The sequence below is a fragment of the Erithacus rubecula genome (assembly GCF_903797595.1).
Source record: "Erithacus rubecula genome assembly, chromosome: 22".
Lineage (NCBI taxonomy): Eukaryota > Metazoa > Chordata > Aves > Passeriformes > Muscicapidae > Erithacus > Erithacus rubecula.
Genome location: NC_136674.1, coordinates 1,660,204 through 1,677,209, shown reverse-complemented (window position 1 = coordinate 1,677,209; position 17,006 = coordinate 1,660,204). Strand labels below are relative to the sequence as shown.

Here is a 17,006-nt window from a genome sequence, read left to right as displayed (position 1 = left end):
CCGGAGCGGGCGGAGCGCGGCCGGCGCGTGCCCGTGCACGTGCCCGTGGCCCAGTGCGCGTCCCCGCGCGTTTCCCGCCCGCCCCTGCCCGTGCCCGGTTCCGCGGCTGCCGAGCGGCGCCGGGGCTGCTTTGGGGCCGTTTCCCCGCACGCCGTGCCCGGCCCGGCGCTATCCCGGCCATGGAGCGGGCGCTGCTGCCCCGCCTGTGCCCCCGCGCCGTGCGGCTCTGCCGGGCCGGGCTCCGGTTCCGCTGCAGCCGCGGCGCTGAGGAAGGCGCGCCCCGAGGCCGCCATCCCCTCCCGCCGGCCGGGCCGGCATCGCGGAGCGGGCAGGAGCTGTGGCGAGCGCAGCACGACTCCCCGCGGGCGGGCAGGGGGAAGGAGCGACAGGCGGCGTCCCTGGAGAGGACGAAGGGCTCGGAGATCCTGTTCGGGGTGGCCCCGTGCGGGCTGGCGCTGGCCCGGGCGCGCCGGGCGCTGTTCCGCCTGTTCCTGAAGGAGCGGCGCGGCGGCGGCGCGCTGAGGGCCGAGCTCGGGCTGCAGGCCGCGGCCCGCGGGCTGCCCGTGCTGCACGTCCCGGGCCGCGCTCTGGACGCGCTGTGCCGGGGCCGGCCCCACCAGGGAGTGTGTCTGGAGGCCGCCCCGCTGCCCTTCAGGAGCCTGCGGGACGCCGAGGAGCCGCAGGCGGGCGATGCGGAGAGCGGGAGCGGGCGGCGGCTGTGGCTGGCGCTGGAGCACATCCAGGATCCCATGAACCTGGGCGCCCTGCTGCGCTCCGCGTACTTCCTGGGGGTGGACAGAGTGGTGGCGACCCGCAGCAACAGGTACGAGCCACAGCGACCTTACACAGGCCACAGTGAGAGATATGGGACACAGTGACAGGTATGTGTCACAGGGACAGGTATGTGTCACAGGGACAGGAATGGGACACAGGGACAGGTATGGGCCACAGGGACAGGAATGGGTCACAGGGACAGGAATGGGACACAGGGACAGGAATGGGCCACAGGGACAGGAATGGGCCACAGGGACAGGAATGGGCCACAGTGAGAGATACGGGACACAGTGACAGGTATGGGTCACAGGGACGGGTATGAGCCACAGGGACAGGTATGGGTCACAGGGACAGGTATGAGCCACAGGGACAGGTATGGGTCACAGGGACAGGTATGAGCCACAGGGACAGGTATGAGCCACAGGGACGGGTATGGGCCACAGGGACGGGTATGGGTCACAGGGACAGGTATGGGTCACAGGGACAGGTATGGGTCACAGGGACAGGTATGGGTCATAGGGACAGGAATGGGCCACAGGGACAGGAATGGGCCACAGGTACAGGTATGGGCCACAGGGACAGGTATGAGCCACAGGGACAGGTATGGGTCATAGGGACAGGTATGGACCACAGGGACAGGTATGACCCACAGGGACAGGTATGAGCCACAGGGACAGGTATGGGTCATAGGGACAGGAATGGGTCACAGTGACAGGTATGGGCCACAGGGACAGGTATGGGCCACAGGGACAGGTATGGGTCACAGGGACAGGTATGGGCCACAGGGACAGGAATGGGCCACAGGGACAGGTATGACCCACAGGGACAGGTATGACCCACAGGGACAGGTATGGGTCATAGGGACAGGTATGGGTCACAGGGACAGGTATGAGCCACAGCCACACGTAGGAGCCACAGCAATAGCAGCAACAGGCTCCTCCAGCCCCTCTTTTCCTCCCCAGTTTCCAGCCTGCATCACCCAGCTGTTATTGAAGGGATTTCTGGGGCTGATCTGTAGAGATGTTGTGTTCAGGCTCTCCCTGGATTCTTCTTGTTTTAACCTATTCTGTGTCTCAGTTGTCCCACCTGTGACTCAGGTTAATTCCTGAGCCCTCCTGTTCTCCATAGCAAAGCACACCCCTGTAGTGAGTGGGATGTGGAGGACAGTTGCAGAAGCAGGAGAAGGAAATACAGAAAATAAAATTCACCTGGATTTCCTCTCATGTGACACTTTTCCATTCTTTTTCCCCTTGCAGCTGCCCCTTGACTCCCATAGTGAGCAAAGCCAGTGCTGGAGTCATGGAGGTCTTTGATGTGTACAGCACAGATGATCTGCAGGGCTTTTTGAAGGTACTTTGAGCCACTTTATTTTTTATTTTTTTTCCCAAGAAAACTCCAACACTGCAGGTATTACAGAGAGGAGATGCACAGGGGGAGTTATTTGCAGTGTCTGTGCTGGGACACAGACCCCCATCCCCATTCCATCGGGTAGGAGAGAGAGTGGCTGCTTTTTCTGGAAGCTGGTGGTGCCAGGATAACATCAGGGTTTGTCCCCCTTGTGCTCAGGATGTGTGACACAGCAGCATCCCAGGCACACGATGGCAGCATTGGGCAGCCTTTGGAGCAGGGAATACAGGAGCAACCAGGGCTGGGAGGAGCTGCTGGGAATCTTTTTACATTTTTCCTGAGCAGTGAGGTGTGAACCCTTTGCAGGTAAAAATTTAAGGGATGCCAAAAAAACCCCAACTCATTCAGCTAATCTGAAAATGTAAAAAAAGAAGTGTTTGCACACATTACTTATTTTCTTTTTAAGCTTGAATATTTGGCAATTCTGGATTTCTTTCCCTTTTCTAGGCTAAAAGTGCAGAAGGCTGGGAAGTGGTGGGAACAGTCAGCAGGCCTGAGGATGTGGAAGATGTTCCTGTCATCAGCTGCTCAGAATTCCAGTGGGACAAACCCCTTATTGTGGTGATAGGTATTTATTTCCATTTTCAGAGCTGTGAGCTGGCTGGGGGTGCAGCTGTCAGGGGGGTTCACTCCAGGGATTGATCCATGTCTGGAAAAGAAAAACTGAGAGGGAATCATGGAATGGTCTGGCTGTGAATGAAGCAGGGAGTGAGAGGAGCAGGGGAGTTGGGGAGGCTCCCAAACTGTAGGAACAATTTGTGGATGCACAGGGAGTTCAGCAGCTGGGGAAGGGCTGGGTGGCAGTTTTGGTGCCAGGGCAGCCACAGTGTGCTGGTTGCATTGTGCTCCCAGATTTGGATTTTCTGTGAGCCCTAAGCTGAGGCAGGACCCTGGAGGTGTTTGCTCTTCCTGCACAGAGCTGCTCAGTGGGAGCTGGGCCACATTTCCTCTTAAAAACCAGGAATGCCTGGTCTGGGAAGAGCCACGAGGGGCTGTTGCTGGGATGGTCTGGATGCAAAGCTGGGCTTTTTGGCCACCCCTGGGAGCAGTCAGGGCACACCTGCTGGCTGTGGAGCAGGAGCAGAGGAATCTCCTCCCTGTTGGAGCAGTGCTGCCACTTCCCTGAGCACCTGAGCTGGGAATTCCTGCAGGGGATTCTGCCCCTCTCACCTTTTGTGGACACAGTTTTTACCTGTGCAGCCTCCCAGAAGATGAAGGGAAGGGACCAGCAGCTTTGTGGCAGCTGGAGGAAGCCATTCCCCCAGGAATGCAGCTCCAGGCACCTGTGTGTGTCCCCAGCTCAGTGTCACCTGGCACAGGAGCTGGCAGGAGCTGTGACACTTGGAAGTGGAGTCCTGCTGGCCAAGAGCCAGGGAGGGGCTGTAATCCTGCCCCGTGCTGGGGCCGCCTTGGCTCGCAGCACATTCCTTTAATTAAAATGTTTATTGAACTCCTGGAAACACTGACAAGACAACGCTGCAAATCTGGCATCTCTACAAGATGTGTGGAGCTGTATTCCAGGGGGAGCAGGGGCCTGGCAGCTCTGCTGATTGCCCACAAAGAAATGCATCCCACAAACGGCGACAGCACCCGCAGACAGGCAGGGGCTGCGAGCGCCGGCAGCGCCGTTACCTTGAGTTATGAGAGATTTCTCCAGGAAAAACTCCAAATATCCTTTTGTCAGGGGAGATTGGAGGCTGATTGGTAGATGCATGAGGAGAGCTCCTGGACCTTGCAGCAGTAATGATTTCAACTCTCTGCTGAGCACTAACTCTTGGCTGAAAAGAAAATTGAACATTACGGTCGTCTGATGCTGGGGCTGGTTGGGAGAAACGTCCTGGATCTGAATATGGAGCATTCCTGCAGCTGCAGGGAGCAGCAGAGATAATTCAGCCTGGGATTGAGCTCCCTGGCACCACACAGATTGTCTTTTAAGTTAAGCATTTGCAGCCTCCAGTTCCCCCTCCTGGCATCCTCGCTGGCTTGGCAGAGAGTGATTTGGACAGTCCAGCTTAATGTTGTCTGCACTGGAGTCATTGCTGGAGGTGGCAGACAGCTCAGACTGGGAGCCTGGTGCACACAGGAGCAGATTGGGAGCACTTAGATGGCTGAGTAAGAAGAGTTTCTGGATAATTTGTTCTTAGATCTTCAGTCTTTAGCTTGGGGTTTAAGGCTCTTCACAGAGCTGGTTTTATGGAGATGCTCACTTTATGTATTTTTCTGCTGTTGGATCTGAATTTCCTGCACTGGAAGCTGCAATTGTGAGTGGTGTTAATTGTAAATGGGGCAGGAAATGTGGTTTGTCATTTCACCAAGCTCTGGGCTTTGAGCTCTGTCAGTGAGGGACAAAGCTGAGAGGTGGAAGTTAAAGATCTGAAGTGGGAAGTGTTTTGTTCACCAGTCTAAACCGGGATTTAATCTGATCCAGTCAATACTCCCTCCCTTGTGTCACACTGTGCAAGTCTTTTTGCCCTGAATTTATTGCTCCTCATTATTTTAAGCAGCCAGGGCCATAAAAAGCTTTGTAAAAGCTGGAGGCAAAATCGGTGCCTTTATTGGGAATTGTAGAACCCTTTTGAGGGACAGGAGAGGATTTCTCCAGGAGCCATTGCTGGAGAGTCCTGTGGGAATGTGATCTGAGAGGCTCAGGAGGTAAATACCACTGTAGGTGTAAAACTTTTCCAGGATACTCTTCCTGGGTTTTTTAAGCATCCCTGGAGTAGTGGAGTAGATGCATTACCCAAAGCATCCTCTTCCTTACCCAAAGTGCATCTTAGATCAGCCCAGTAAAACATGAGGGGAAAAGAAAACAACTGGGAATGGTGACAGTTCCCATCCCTGTGTGGTCAGAGGGATCAGTGCCATCCCAGACATGGCTCCTGGGGGGAGCTTTGGCTGCCACATGCTGGGCCTGTTTGTTTGGGATGCTTGGCCATCCTTGCAGCCCTGGAGCTGCCTGTGCTGCCCTAAATAACAATGTGGAAGAATTCATCGGGGAGCCAGGCAGGCTGGGAGGTCCCAGCCCTCTGCATTTTCACCTGTCTGCACACAGCATTGTTTAAAGCCTCTCCCTTTCCATTTCCCTTTGTGACAGTGTGAGTCAAACATCTACTAATGACCTGGGATAGATTTCAACTCTGTTTCACCAGTGTATCAGCCCAAACATATCAGGGCTGCTGGCTGGTTTAACAACTAATCAATTGAAGCCTCTGGTTAAACTGTCTGCATGCACAAGCTGCACCCAGCCCGTGAGGGGGCTGTGTGAGCTGCACTGGCAATAGGAATGTGGGGTTTGCTGGCCAGAGCTGGCCTGTGGCTCCTTGCCTGCCTTGTGCCTGTGCCCACGGGGGATCCCTGTGCTCTGCATTCCTCAGAGCCACTTCAGATGCTGGAGAGCAGGAAGGGAGGAAGGTGCCTGGCTCCCCTCTGGTGGCTCAGTGGCTTTGGGGGAGTGTGTCAGACACAGAGCACGAACAAGAACTGCAGTGAGGAGGGGGAAGGGCCGGGGCAGTGCTGTGAGCTGGCTGAGCAGTGTCTGTGTCCCCAGGCAGTGAAGGGGAGGGGCTGTCCCTGGAGACTCAGCTGCAGTGCCAGAGGATGCTGGCCATCCCCCCGGGCAGGGCGCTGCACCCCGGCATCGACTCCCTCAACGTCTCCGTGGCTGCAGGTGAGAGCACCAAACCCCAACTGCTGCACTCAGACATCCAGCCCCACTGAACGATTTTCTGGTGTGGAAAAAAACCCCATCCCTTAATATTTAATTTCTGTTTTCCTACAGGTATCCTCCTGCACTCCATCTGCAGCCAGAAACGGAGGCATGGAGACTGAAATCCTCTTTATTTGGTGGAGGAAGCTGCTCAGTGTGGATATGGAAATGCTCTTCCCAGGGTTTCATCCATCACTGTGGGTTCCAGGGAGAGCCTCAATGACCTGAGCTGCATTTTGGCTGCTGCAGAAGCCACCAGATCCCTGCCTTAACACCAAAGGGAGATACCTGATGTCATAGCTAACCCCTGGGAGGAGCAGCTGTGGGGAGGCACACAGGGCTGGGAACAGCCAGTTTTGGCAGGAAAAAACTCAGGAATGGTTTCCAGCACCGTGGGGACTTTGTGCATCACTCAAACCACGGGGACAACTTGGACTGTGGTGAAAGTGCCACTGAAAGTGCCCTGGGCAGCAGCTGTGAGTGCCAGCTGTGCTTGGGAACCACTGGAACTGATTTTTCTGTATTGGGTTGTAATCCAGATGTGCAGCCCTGCCAAGGGCTGGCAAACAGCTGGAGTGGGGGGAGCCCGTGGAAATAAAGCTTTTGTAAAGATTGGTTGTAGACTCAATTCTTCAATGCACTTTGTGTCATAAATCCAGAATGTGATTAGTCCTTCAGGTGGGAAGAGGGACCTAGAGCTCGTTTCCTTCTGGGGAAGTTTCCTTCCCAAGCTGGGCTGATCCTCCTGGAGGCTGAGGTGCCCCAGGACCTGCTGATGGCACTGGGGTGGCTTCATTTGCAACTATCCTGTTTGAAAAATCAGACTGGCTAAATTACTGAGAGCCAAAAGAATGTTATCACTTAGCACCTTAATTATTTTATTTAGCTACCGTGGCCCTTTGCATAGGATTCCTCATTAACACTTAATTTACAGTGCCCTTTAGGGATAATTTCAAACAATTCCACTCAGTCTGCCCCCTCCCCACTTGCAAGGAAGAAGTAAATCACTTTGAGTGACTGATTAGGATTTAGAGCTAAATGAAGTCTGTAAACCTTGGTCTGTGGGGGGGTTCCCTGTGTGTCCCTGGGAGGGTCTGGCTGGTGACACTGGGGACACTCCTGGTGCTGGGATGGGGGACAGGGCATGGAGCTCCTGAAAAGTGTCCAGGGCTCCCTTCTGATGGAGAGGAGGGTGCCTGGGGTGGAGGAGAAGGACAAATCCCAAATCCCTCTGAAACAACACCTTCATACAAACAGGGCTGTGGTACCCAAATCCACAGGGAGCTGAAGAACCCTGAGCTGCTGCCTCGTGTGCTGAGAGCTGGTGCACTTTGGGGGCTGAATTTGCCATTTTTTTCTGGTTTTTTCTGAAAGGAAAAGGCTGCAGGCCCAGAGGGCTCCAGCAGCCCTGTGGAGCTGCTCAGCAGCTGAGGGTGCCCCAGCAGAGGGTGCCCGTGGCTCAGGTTTGCTCCTTTTCCAGAGGAAACATTCCAAGATTCAGCACTTGGCTAACTGAATCCTTCCTCTGGAGCAGCAGGGATCAGGGTAAAGCCATTTCCTCATTCTTGACCTACAGGTAAGTATATTTATTTCCCATCTCACAGGAACTGCTGTTTCTCCCTTTTTATTTCTATATTTTTTGTCTCAGCAGTGGGGAGGCCCTTGCTGGCTTTGTGTGGTGGTAAAGCCAGGCTCTGTCAGGCTGTGCTTGCCCATCTGCTCAGCCCCTCCAAGCAGGAGGCAGCTGAGGAGCCCTGCAGCAGCTCCTTTGCTTCTGGAAGGCTCCCAAAAAACCTTTGGAGCCTCTGTGTGCACCAGAGTGGGAGGAAAAGCTCCTGCTTGGCCATCAGCACTCTCCTGTGAATTCCCCAGCCCTGGAGCACCTGGATTTGCCACTGCAGCATCAGACAAGGCTCTTGGGGAGTTGCCTGAGCTTGAATTTTAGGATTTGAGTGCATAACTCGGGGTGCAGCTCAGACTTTGCTGCTTGTGAATCCCACCCTGGATGTCTCTGCTGTTCCCACTGATCCCATTTCCCTCTGGGGTAAGTTTTAGCCCCATTTTTTTTCCACTGGGATCCACCTGCAGGGACTTTTGGAGGGAGCTGGTGCTTTGTTCTCCTGCCCAATCCTGAGACTCTGGGCACCTCTGCACTCTCCTACCTTGGAGCTGGAGCTTTGTGCTGTGCCATTTGCCCCTGATCTAATAAATGCAATCCATTAATTGGATCATTGCCTGCTTCTCCAGTTAATTTCCTGGATATTTTTAAATGTTAAAATGTAGTTTTTATAGTCTTTCATTATTTTTAGCCTTAAGCTTGACTGTAATAGTCCCTGTAATGTAACTGTAAAAAACTCCCAGCTTTATATCATAAAGGGGGACATTAATTGTCATTTTTTGTGTACATCAGCAAGATCAAAACACGTTTCCTGATTACTTCTGTTTGTACATAGAGTCTCTTTGATATTTAGATATGAATAAAGTGTGTGTGTGTAATTTGAAAGTCAATTCTTCCCTCCCTGCTGCTTGTCATGGATTCCTTTCAGAGGCTTATTTACCAAATTGATTTTAAAATTTACTAATTGCCCTTCCAGAATGATTTCTCAATAATCAAAGTGTCTCTAAGCACAGTGGCAAAATATTTGTCCTCCTTAATTCAGAAGATGTGTTCAGCACCCAGGGGAAAACACTAATCTTCCCATCTCCCAATCCAACAACTGGGAAAATCCCACTGCACCAAATCCACAACTGGGAAAATCACACTGCACCCAATCCAACATCTGGAAAAATTCCACTGCACCCAATCCAAGAACTGGGAAAATCCTGTTCCACCAATGCACTGCTGGCTGCCAGTGGTGTTTTGGAGGCTGGGATGGCTCTGGGACAGGGGACACCTTTCCCTCTCCAAATTCCAGGTTGGTGGCAGAGGAAGGGAGCAGCCTGGGAATGGGAATGGGGCTGGGAATGGGGCTGGGAATGGGAATGGGATTGGGAATGCTGCTGGAGCTGGGAATATTGATGGGATTGGGAATGGAGCTGGGAATGTTGCTGGGATTGGAGCTGGAGCTGGGAATGGGAATGTTGCTGGAACTGGAGCTGGGATTGCTGCTGGGATTGGGAATGTGTTGGAACTGGAGCTGGGAATGTTGCTGGGATTGGGAATTTTGCTGGAGATGGAGCTGGGATTGGGAATGTTGCTGGAGCTGGGATTGGGAATGTGTTGGAGCTGGAGCTGGGAATGCTGCTGGGATTGGGAATTTTGCTGGGAATGTTGCTGGAGCTGGGATTGGGAATGTGTTGGAGCTGGAGCTGGGAATGCTGCTGGGATTGGGAATTTTGCTGGGAATGTTGCTGGAGCTGGGATTGGGAATGTGTTGGAGCTGGAGCTGGGAATGCTGCTGGGATTGGGAATTTTGCTGGGAATGTTGCTGGAGCTGGGATTGCTGCTGGGATTGGGAATGTATGGGATTGGAACTGGAGCTGGGATTGGGAATGTTGCTGGAGCTGGGATTGGGAATGTTGCTGGAGCTGGAGCTGGGATTGGGAATGTTGCTGGAGCTGGGATTGCTGCTGGGATTGGAGCTGGAGCTGGGATTGCTGCTGGGATTGGGAATGTTGCTGGAGCTGGAGCTGGGATTGGGAATGTTGCTGGGATTGGGAATGTTGCTGGGATTGGGAATGTTGCTGGAGCTGGGATTGGGAATGTTGCTGGGATTGGGAATGTTGCTGGAGCTGGGATTGCTGCTGGGATTGGGAATGTTGCTGGGATTGGGAATGTTGCTGGGATTGGGAATGTTGCTGGGATTGGGAATGTTGCTGGAGCTGGGATTGGGAATGTTGCTGGAGCTGGGATTGGGAATGTTGCTGGGATTGGGAATGTTGCTGGAGCTGGGATTGGGAATGTTGCTGGGATTGGGAATATTGCTGGGATTGGGAATGTTGCTGGAACTGGGATTGCTGCTGGGATTGGGAATGTTGCTGGAGCTGGGATTGGGAATGTTGCTGGGATTGGGAATGTTGCTGGAGCTGGGATTGGGAATGTTGCTGGGATTGGGAATATTGCTGGAGCTGGGATTGGGAATGTTGCTGGGATTGGGAATGTTGCTGGGATTGGGAATGTTGCTGGAGCTGGGATTGCTGCTGGGATTGGGAATGTTGCTGGGATTGGGAATGTTGCTGGAGCTGGGATTGCTGCTGGGATTGGGAATGTTGCTGGGATTGGGAATGTTGCTGGAGCTGGGATTGCTGCCCGGGGCTCCTCTGCAGGCGCCGCCCCGCTCCCGTTTGTAAATGTAATCAACCCCGAGGTCTCGTTGCTTGCACAGGTGCAATTAACATCACCATCTGCTAATCCGTGATTAACGATGTTTACAAATATGCTACAACACGGGAAAATGTGCTGGCACTCTTTGTTGGTTTTTTTTTTTTTTTTTCCCTTTATTTCTTTTCCCTCCCTGCTCAGCACAGGAGGGATTGCCCCATGGAATGCTCCCATTAATTCACAGATATTTTACATTTTCCTGATTTAAAAGTGCTGTTAAAACTCCAAACCAGCTGCAGGAATGACGAGTTCAAATCAGGAGGTCAGTGCTGCTAAATGGGATTTAATTGCACGGGGGTTGAGGTGCAAACTGATGAATCTGAATAATAAAACTTTGTGGGGAGCAACATATGGTGCAGTTTAAAGTAAATTTTTATCGATCATCCCACAACTGATGTGTTAATGGGATGACAGCCTTTGCTTTGGGTTTGATATCAATGTGGAGTTTTAATAATGTCACACAGGAATATTGTGGAGGGGTTTATAATTTAAAATAATAAAAAAAAAGAGTGTTTTCTATTAACTGCCTCCTTCTTTTGCAGGAGAGAGGAACCCTTTACAAGGCTGCTGTGTGTCCTCCAGATCTAGGTTACATGTAATTGCTCAGTAATTGGTAGAACCATGTAAAAGCCATGGTATTTGCCAGTAAACCCTCCTAAGTTACCATGAAATTGAAGTGTGATATTTATTCTCTACAAAACTCGCTGCCCAAGTGCTGTGTGGGATCTTGGTCAGTGCAGGAAGGAGGAGCCTTTAACCCCCTTGGGATTCAGCCTCAGGATTATCCACAGAATCCTGCAAAGGTTTGGGTTGGGAGGAATGAGAGATCTCTCATTCCACCCTGTGCCACCATCCCATCCTTGGACACTTCCAGGCATGGGGCAGCTTCCCTGGGCAGCCTGTGCCAGGCTCAGCACCCTCACAGGGGAGGATTTCTTCCCAAAATCCCATCTAAATTACTATTAATAATCTAATATATTAGATTATATTATAATCTGTTAATAATCTAATATATATAGATTAGAAATAATAATCTAATCTCATTATTGCAGCTCAACTCAACCTGATGGAGGCTTGAAATTCTTTTATTTTCAGTGGGCAGGGAGCACTAATTACACTAATGATGTTTCTTGGAGCCTTTGGAGATTAAATATTTCTCAGTGCACTCCATGGGTCACCTGTATTTTAACTTCTTGTTAAAATGGACATCCAGCACTGTTCCCAGCCTGGCAATTTCTGTGATTTAACCCTGACTCTGATCTGGAGAGCTCCAGCCCTGGGGCCTCACTGGAGGAGCCTCCTCAGGAATTTTTCCCTGCCATGTCCCTGATGGTTCTTTGGCACTCTGAGCAGAGCAGCAGGATCAGGAGTTTTTTCACTTTTAAACTCTATCAAAGTGAATCCTGCCCAGTTGGTTTGTTTTAGGAGCTCAGCAGGGATGTGCCCACCCCATCCTGCACATCCCTGACTCCAGCAAGGTTTGGGGTGGTGGCACCTGTTAAATTTGCCTGTCAGGGAGTCACAGCAGGGAGAGACACCCCTTTTCCAGGGGGATCATTCCTGCCACACTTTGGGGTGAATTGAGCAGGTTCCATCCCTGCTTTAAACTCTGGCACAGCCTCATCCTTGTGTGCCCAGGATGGAGCCACAAAACCACCCTGGGGTGACTCCCCAGGGAGCTGGGGAGGGTTAAAGGGGAGGGGGATGCAGGGGTGGCTGAATTCCCTGGCAGAATAAAGAGATGCTGGTGCTGCCTCCAGCTCTGCCAGCCCTATTAGCACCTCCCAGCCAAGCCACTGGAGATTGCATCTGTGCCTAATATGCATTTTTATATAAACAAGGGTGCTAAATGGCCTTTCACTTCCCTCTGTAATGTCTTTTTTAATGGAGGGTCCTGAATTAAGAACATATATATATGACTCCAAGAATTTTCTAAGTGATATTGAAAACCTATTGTAGAGTAGGATTTCTCCTTGCAAAAATTATTTTAATGAGGTTCCAGTTTATTTTCTGGCTATATTTTACTTATTTAATCCTCCAGAGGGGCTTTTCAGAAGCAGCATCTCATTTTCAATGCAACTATTCTTAACATTAGGGAAAACTACCTTTCTGAAATGCATGAAGGGGAAAAAAAAAAAAAACCCCAACCAGAGGAAGATGTACGAGATAAGAATAAACTTGAAAAGCTTTGAGGTGGTTTATGGCTTCTCTGGAAAGAATAACAGTTCATGTATTTTTGTTATGGTGTGGTTTAATGATGCTTGCAGAAAAAAGATAAGGTAGGAATGGAAATATAAAATTAAACCAGCAAAGTGAATGTGATTATTTTAGTTACCAGTATTACCTGGGGAAAACGCTCAGGGGGGTTTTATCTAGACTAAATATTTGCTTTTCCAAGAGGAAAGGGCTCTCTGCATCTCCTGGCACGAGGGTGGGCAGGGAATTCTCCTGCGGTCCAGAGGGAGGGTGAGGGTGGGATTGGGACAGGGCTGGGAGGATGAGGAGGAGATGAGCCCAAAAGGGACTCCCCAGGGTCCCTGAGCAGGGTGGGGAGCAGGGGAGGCACAGGGGGATGTGTGCACCCAGCACGGGCTGAGCTGAGCATCCTGGATCCTTCACTGGGGGCTGATTCCCTGGGAGGCAGCATCCCAAAATACCATCCCAAAATGCCATCCCAAAATCCCCAAAACCTCATTCCAAAATCCCATCCCAAAATGGCCAAAACCTCATCCCAAAATGCCATCCCAAAATGCCATCCCAAAATGCCATCCCAAAATGGCCAGAACCTCATCCCAAAAATCTATCCCAAAATCCTATCCCATCCCAAAATGCCATCCCCTCCCCAAATCCAATTCCACAATCCCATCCCACCCCCAAATCCCATCCCAAAATCCCACTCTGTCCCAAAAATCTATCCCTAAATCCCATCCCATCCCTAAATCCCATCCCTAAATCCAATTCCAAAATCCCATCCCCAAATCCAATTCCACAATCCCACCCCCAAATCCCATCCCAGCAGTGGCTGCAGCCCCAGAACCCTCCAGCAAAGCCCCCAGAGGCTCCAACACCCCCCAGTCCAAGGGCTCTGGATCTCCCTGAGCACTCCCAGGTTCCCAGGATGGTGCAGTGTGATGAGGGATCAACAGGATCACCCAAATCTGAGTCCCCTCTGGTGTTTGTGTCACCCAAGGATCCCATCCCACCCCTGGGTCAGGAGAGGCAAACCTGAATTGAGCCTGATGTGTGGCCTTCAGCCTGCCTGGGTAGTTAATTTTTCAATTTCTTCCACGGATCTGGAAGAGCAAAAAGTTTGTTTATAATTAAAATACTTGGGAGATTTATACTTCCATTCAAAGAAGCAGTTTCTAGGTAGGTTTCTTCACTATCAGAATCTAAACCAGATTATTATGTAAATTTTCTCGATCCTAAATTCATTACAATATTCAATCTCAGGAAATGCTCTTGACCATCTGCTGCTGCTCCAAGAAATGAGTGCTGGAGATTGTTTACTACCAGCAGTGCTGTAGGTATTTGTGCTGGATGGGAGGGTGAGGGCAATGTTCTGCTTTCTGAGCCTGGTTATTCAACCTGAGGTTGGGAAGGGCATCAACAGCAGCAGCAGCAATTTCTGCTCTGGCCCTGTCCTGCTGTCACCCCTGCCTGGCACTGAGCAGGGGGTGCCTGGCCAGACAGTCTGCATCAAAAAAAAAAATTGGTTTGGGATGAAAATAATCTGGAAAGTCCAATTTGGTGTTGGTTGAAGCCTCCAAACGTGCCCAGAGCACATGGTGCTTGCCCAGGGTGATGGAGAGGGGCTTTTATTCCTGTTCCTCATTCTGGACAAATTGAAACTGGAGTTTGCTGATCTGGAGCTGTCCCAGGTTCCAACATTCCAACCCCAGCCACCACTAATCTCCTTATTCCCCCACCTTCAGGGAAATTTTCACTCCTGTCCTCTGCTGCTGAGTGGATCCTTAATCTGGTAATAAGATGAGCCAGAGGGAAATGCACAGCCCTGCCCTGCCCCTTCCCCAGCTGAAAACCACTGAAGAACTCCAGGAAACACTAAGAAAAGGTTTAAATTTGCCTGGAAATGCTGCTGCTGCTGGTGAGGGGTGGGTTTATGGGGTGCAAGGGATATCGTGCCCTCTCCCCTCCCTTTCCCCTCTCCCAACCCAGCAGCTCCGGGGGTTTGGATTTGCACTGCCCAGCCCGGGATCCCGGCAGAGCCGGAGGATGAGGAGGGTGGGGACAGCACGGTGGGGATGCTGTGCTGGGTGTGACACGGGGACAGGCAGATGGGAGCGACCCCCAGTTCGATTTCCACAAACTAATTATAGAAAACTGGAGAGGCACTCCCCTCCTCTCCCATTTTTTGATAAACATTGTCTCCTCTCAACAGCTGAGTATTTAATTAGTGTTGATTGTTGTCCCCGTGTTCAATAACCACTCATCAGGAGGGGGTGGCCGCTGGGGCAGCGTGGCCTGGAGCACAGCAGAGCCCAGGGTGCTCATAATTAAGGATGCAATTTATTTCAGCAAGTCATGTGTACAGCACCCCGTGTTTTAGGTTAATTTTTCAAGGTTAAAGGGGGGAAGAAAAAAAAAGCCCCAAACAACTTCAGAGGTTGAGGAGAGAATGGAAACTCAGCAGTGAAAACTGCAGGGAGGGATAAACATATAAATAAATATGTGTATATATAGACATGCATGAGACACCCAATAAATAAATCAGTGTGTGAATATTCTCACGGGGCCCTGCAGACCCCTGGCTGCTTCCCATCCTCTTCTCTTCTCTTCTCTTCTCTTCTCTTCTCTTCTCTTCTCTTCTCTTCTCTTCTCTTCTCTTCTCTTCTCTTCTCTTCTCTTCTCTTCTCTTCTCTTCTCTTCTATTCTCTTCTCTTCTCTTCTCTTCTCTTCTCTTCTCTTCTCTTCTCTTCTCTTCTCTTCTCTTCTCTTCTCTTCTCTTCTCTCTCCAGAATTTTAGGGACATTTCCACTTGTCTGGGTCCCCCATGGCAGCAGGAGCTTTAATCCAGAGAGAAGGAGGAGAAGCTCTGGGGACAATCCCCAGCCCTGCTTGTGTGGGGAGGGGGCAGCAGGTAAAATCCTGGATAAACAAATGCCTGGTGCTTTCCCCAGCAGGTAAAATCCTGAATAAACAAATGCCTGGTGCTCTCCCCTGTCTCTATTTCCACGTTCTGAGCAGTGATGGAGCTGTCACACCTTGGTGGCCAAGGGCTGGTGCTCCTGGGGGGATCCCACACACCCCCAGCCACACAAAAAAAGGCAGAAAAATCAAACCTCATTACATGCCATTGATTTCTTTCCAAATTTGCTTCTAATACACTTTTTGACTACTCCTTGACTTCCTCTTTTTTTTTTTTCTTTTTAAATTTTCCCCCCACTTTTCCTTTCCCTTTGCCTCCCACAGCAGCAGCCCCTCCTGGGAAGTGAGCTCTGCATTCCCTGTGCTGGAGCAGGGAGGAGACCCTGACCAGAGGGGATTTTTGGCTCCTAGCAGCTGGTAGGGCTGATCTGTGTGCTGACCCTCTCCTGAGGGACAGGCAGGACAGTGCAGCTCTTTCCTTGCCCTGCTCTGGGTGTTTTCAGTGGTTCTGTTGGTCACTCAGCTCAGTGGGTGTCCCCAGGTGGGCAGGGGGGCTTTGGGTGGGCACTGGGGGCTGGTGCTGGTCCCAGCCTGTGGCACAGGGATGGGGGGCTCAGGGGGGCTCAGGGGGGCTGGGCACAGCAGGACAGAAGCTCCAGGCTCCCTGGGGAGAGCAGGGGTCAGGGTTTGCTGTCCCTGAGCTCCCTAGGGAGCAGGACATGCAGCAGGCACAGGGTGGCAGTGAGGGAGGTGACTGGGTGTCCCCAGCTCTGGGGACAGCTCTGCTGGCTGGCACAGAGCCCTGTGTGAGCTGTGGGCAGCAGCTGAAGGGTTAAAGGTGCTGGGATGCAGAGGTCACTCCCTGAGCTCTCTCTTGCCCATCAATATATTGAATATCCACTAATCCAGATCAGTGGGAGACCCAGGGACAGGCACAGATCACTGGGGAGGGAGGGCAGGGCTCAGGGGCTGGAAAGAAACCAGAAAAAGGAACCCAAAAGGGAGAAAATCGCAGAGATTGCTCCATCCCTGCCTTCTGAAGCCATGTCCTGACCAGGGGGCTGCATCCCACCCATCCCAGCCCCAGGGCCCTCTGGAACACCCACTCCAGAGAGAGCCCAGATTTATGGCAGGAGAGATGTATTTAGGCTCAAGGCAGTTCAGTTGTGTTAATTATGAAAATCTAAAGATAATCTATATTTAATGTCAAATTTTTCTCAAATTTGCTAAAGGAGGAGGAGAATATATGCACATGATGACATTTAAATGAAGAACAAGGTGCAATTAAACTCCACAACGTACAGTAGACTAATTGGGGAGAGGATGACAAATATAGTTATCATCAGCAACTAATTAGGGCCCTGCTTTAGCTTTCCCTGCTTGATTAATCTTGACTAGGTGTTAATAAGTTCTGTGGGCCTGGCCAGGAGAGGTGCTGGACACAAGGAATGTTGGTAGAAGGGGTTGGAATTGTTTTTGGAGGTGGATCAGAGCACATTTGGGTGGTGGAATTGTCCCCACTGAGCCTTGGAGAGAGGAGGAGGAGGAAGAGGAGGAGAATCCACAGCCAGCCCTTCATGCTGTTGACACATCCCTTGTCTCCCAGATTTACTCTCTTATCTTTTTGCTTTGAAAGGTGAGAATAATAGTAAAATGTTAATGCTGTACTCCACTGCTAAGGCTGCACAT

At 51.3% G+C, this 17,006-nt stretch overlaps 1 protein-coding gene and 1 long non-coding RNA gene across 4 annotated transcripts; both read left to right on the top strand.

Moving 5' to 3' along the window:
• The first annotated feature begins 12 nt into the window (after positions 1-12).
• MRM1 (mitochondrial rRNA methyltransferase 1) lies at positions 13-6,502 on the top strand. 3 transcript variants are annotated; one of them, XM_079324658.1, is made up of 5 exons: positions 13-823; positions 2,031-2,124; positions 2,629-2,749; positions 5,729-5,848; positions 5,960-6,502. In XM_079324658.1, the coding sequence occupies exons 1-5, from the start codon at positions 180-182 to the stop codon at positions 6,007-6,009; spliced, it is 1,029 nt and encodes a 342-aa protein (XP_079180784.1). In that variant the 5' UTR covers positions 13-179; the 3' UTR covers positions 6,010-6,502. The 3 variants fall into 3 exon arrangements, with proteins under 3 accessions (XP_079180784.1, XP_079180785.1, XP_079180786.1); XM_079324659.1 differs by lacking the exon at positions 5,729-5,848 and having other exon boundaries at positions 17-823; XM_079324660.1 differs by lacking the exons at positions 5,729-5,848; positions 5,960-6,502 and adding an exon at positions 3,866-4,193 and having other exon boundaries at positions 17-823.
• A 4,850-nt stretch (positions 6,503-11,352) lies between these two features.
• Positions 11,353-15,768, top strand: LOC306811343. Its single transcript, XR_013776654.1, has 3 exons — positions 11,353-11,530; positions 13,662-13,731; positions 15,642-15,768. It is a non-coding gene; the product is annotated as an uncharacterized lncRNA (long non-coding RNA).
• Positions 15,769-17,006: the final 1,238 nt, after the last annotated feature.

Coding starts and splice junctions, on each gene's coding strand:
- MRM1 (XM_079324658.1), top strand. CDS start 180: ATGGAGCGGGCGCTGCTGCCCCGCCTGTGCCCCCGCGCCGTGCGGCTC. Junction 824..2,030: donor GTGGCGACCCGCAGCAACAG/GTACGAGCCACA, acceptor TTCCCCTTGCAG/CTGCCCCTTGACTCCCATAG. Junction 2,750..5,728: donor ACCCCTTATTGTGGTGATAG/GTATTTATTTCC, acceptor CTGTGTCCCCAG/GCAGTGAAGGGGAGGGGCTG.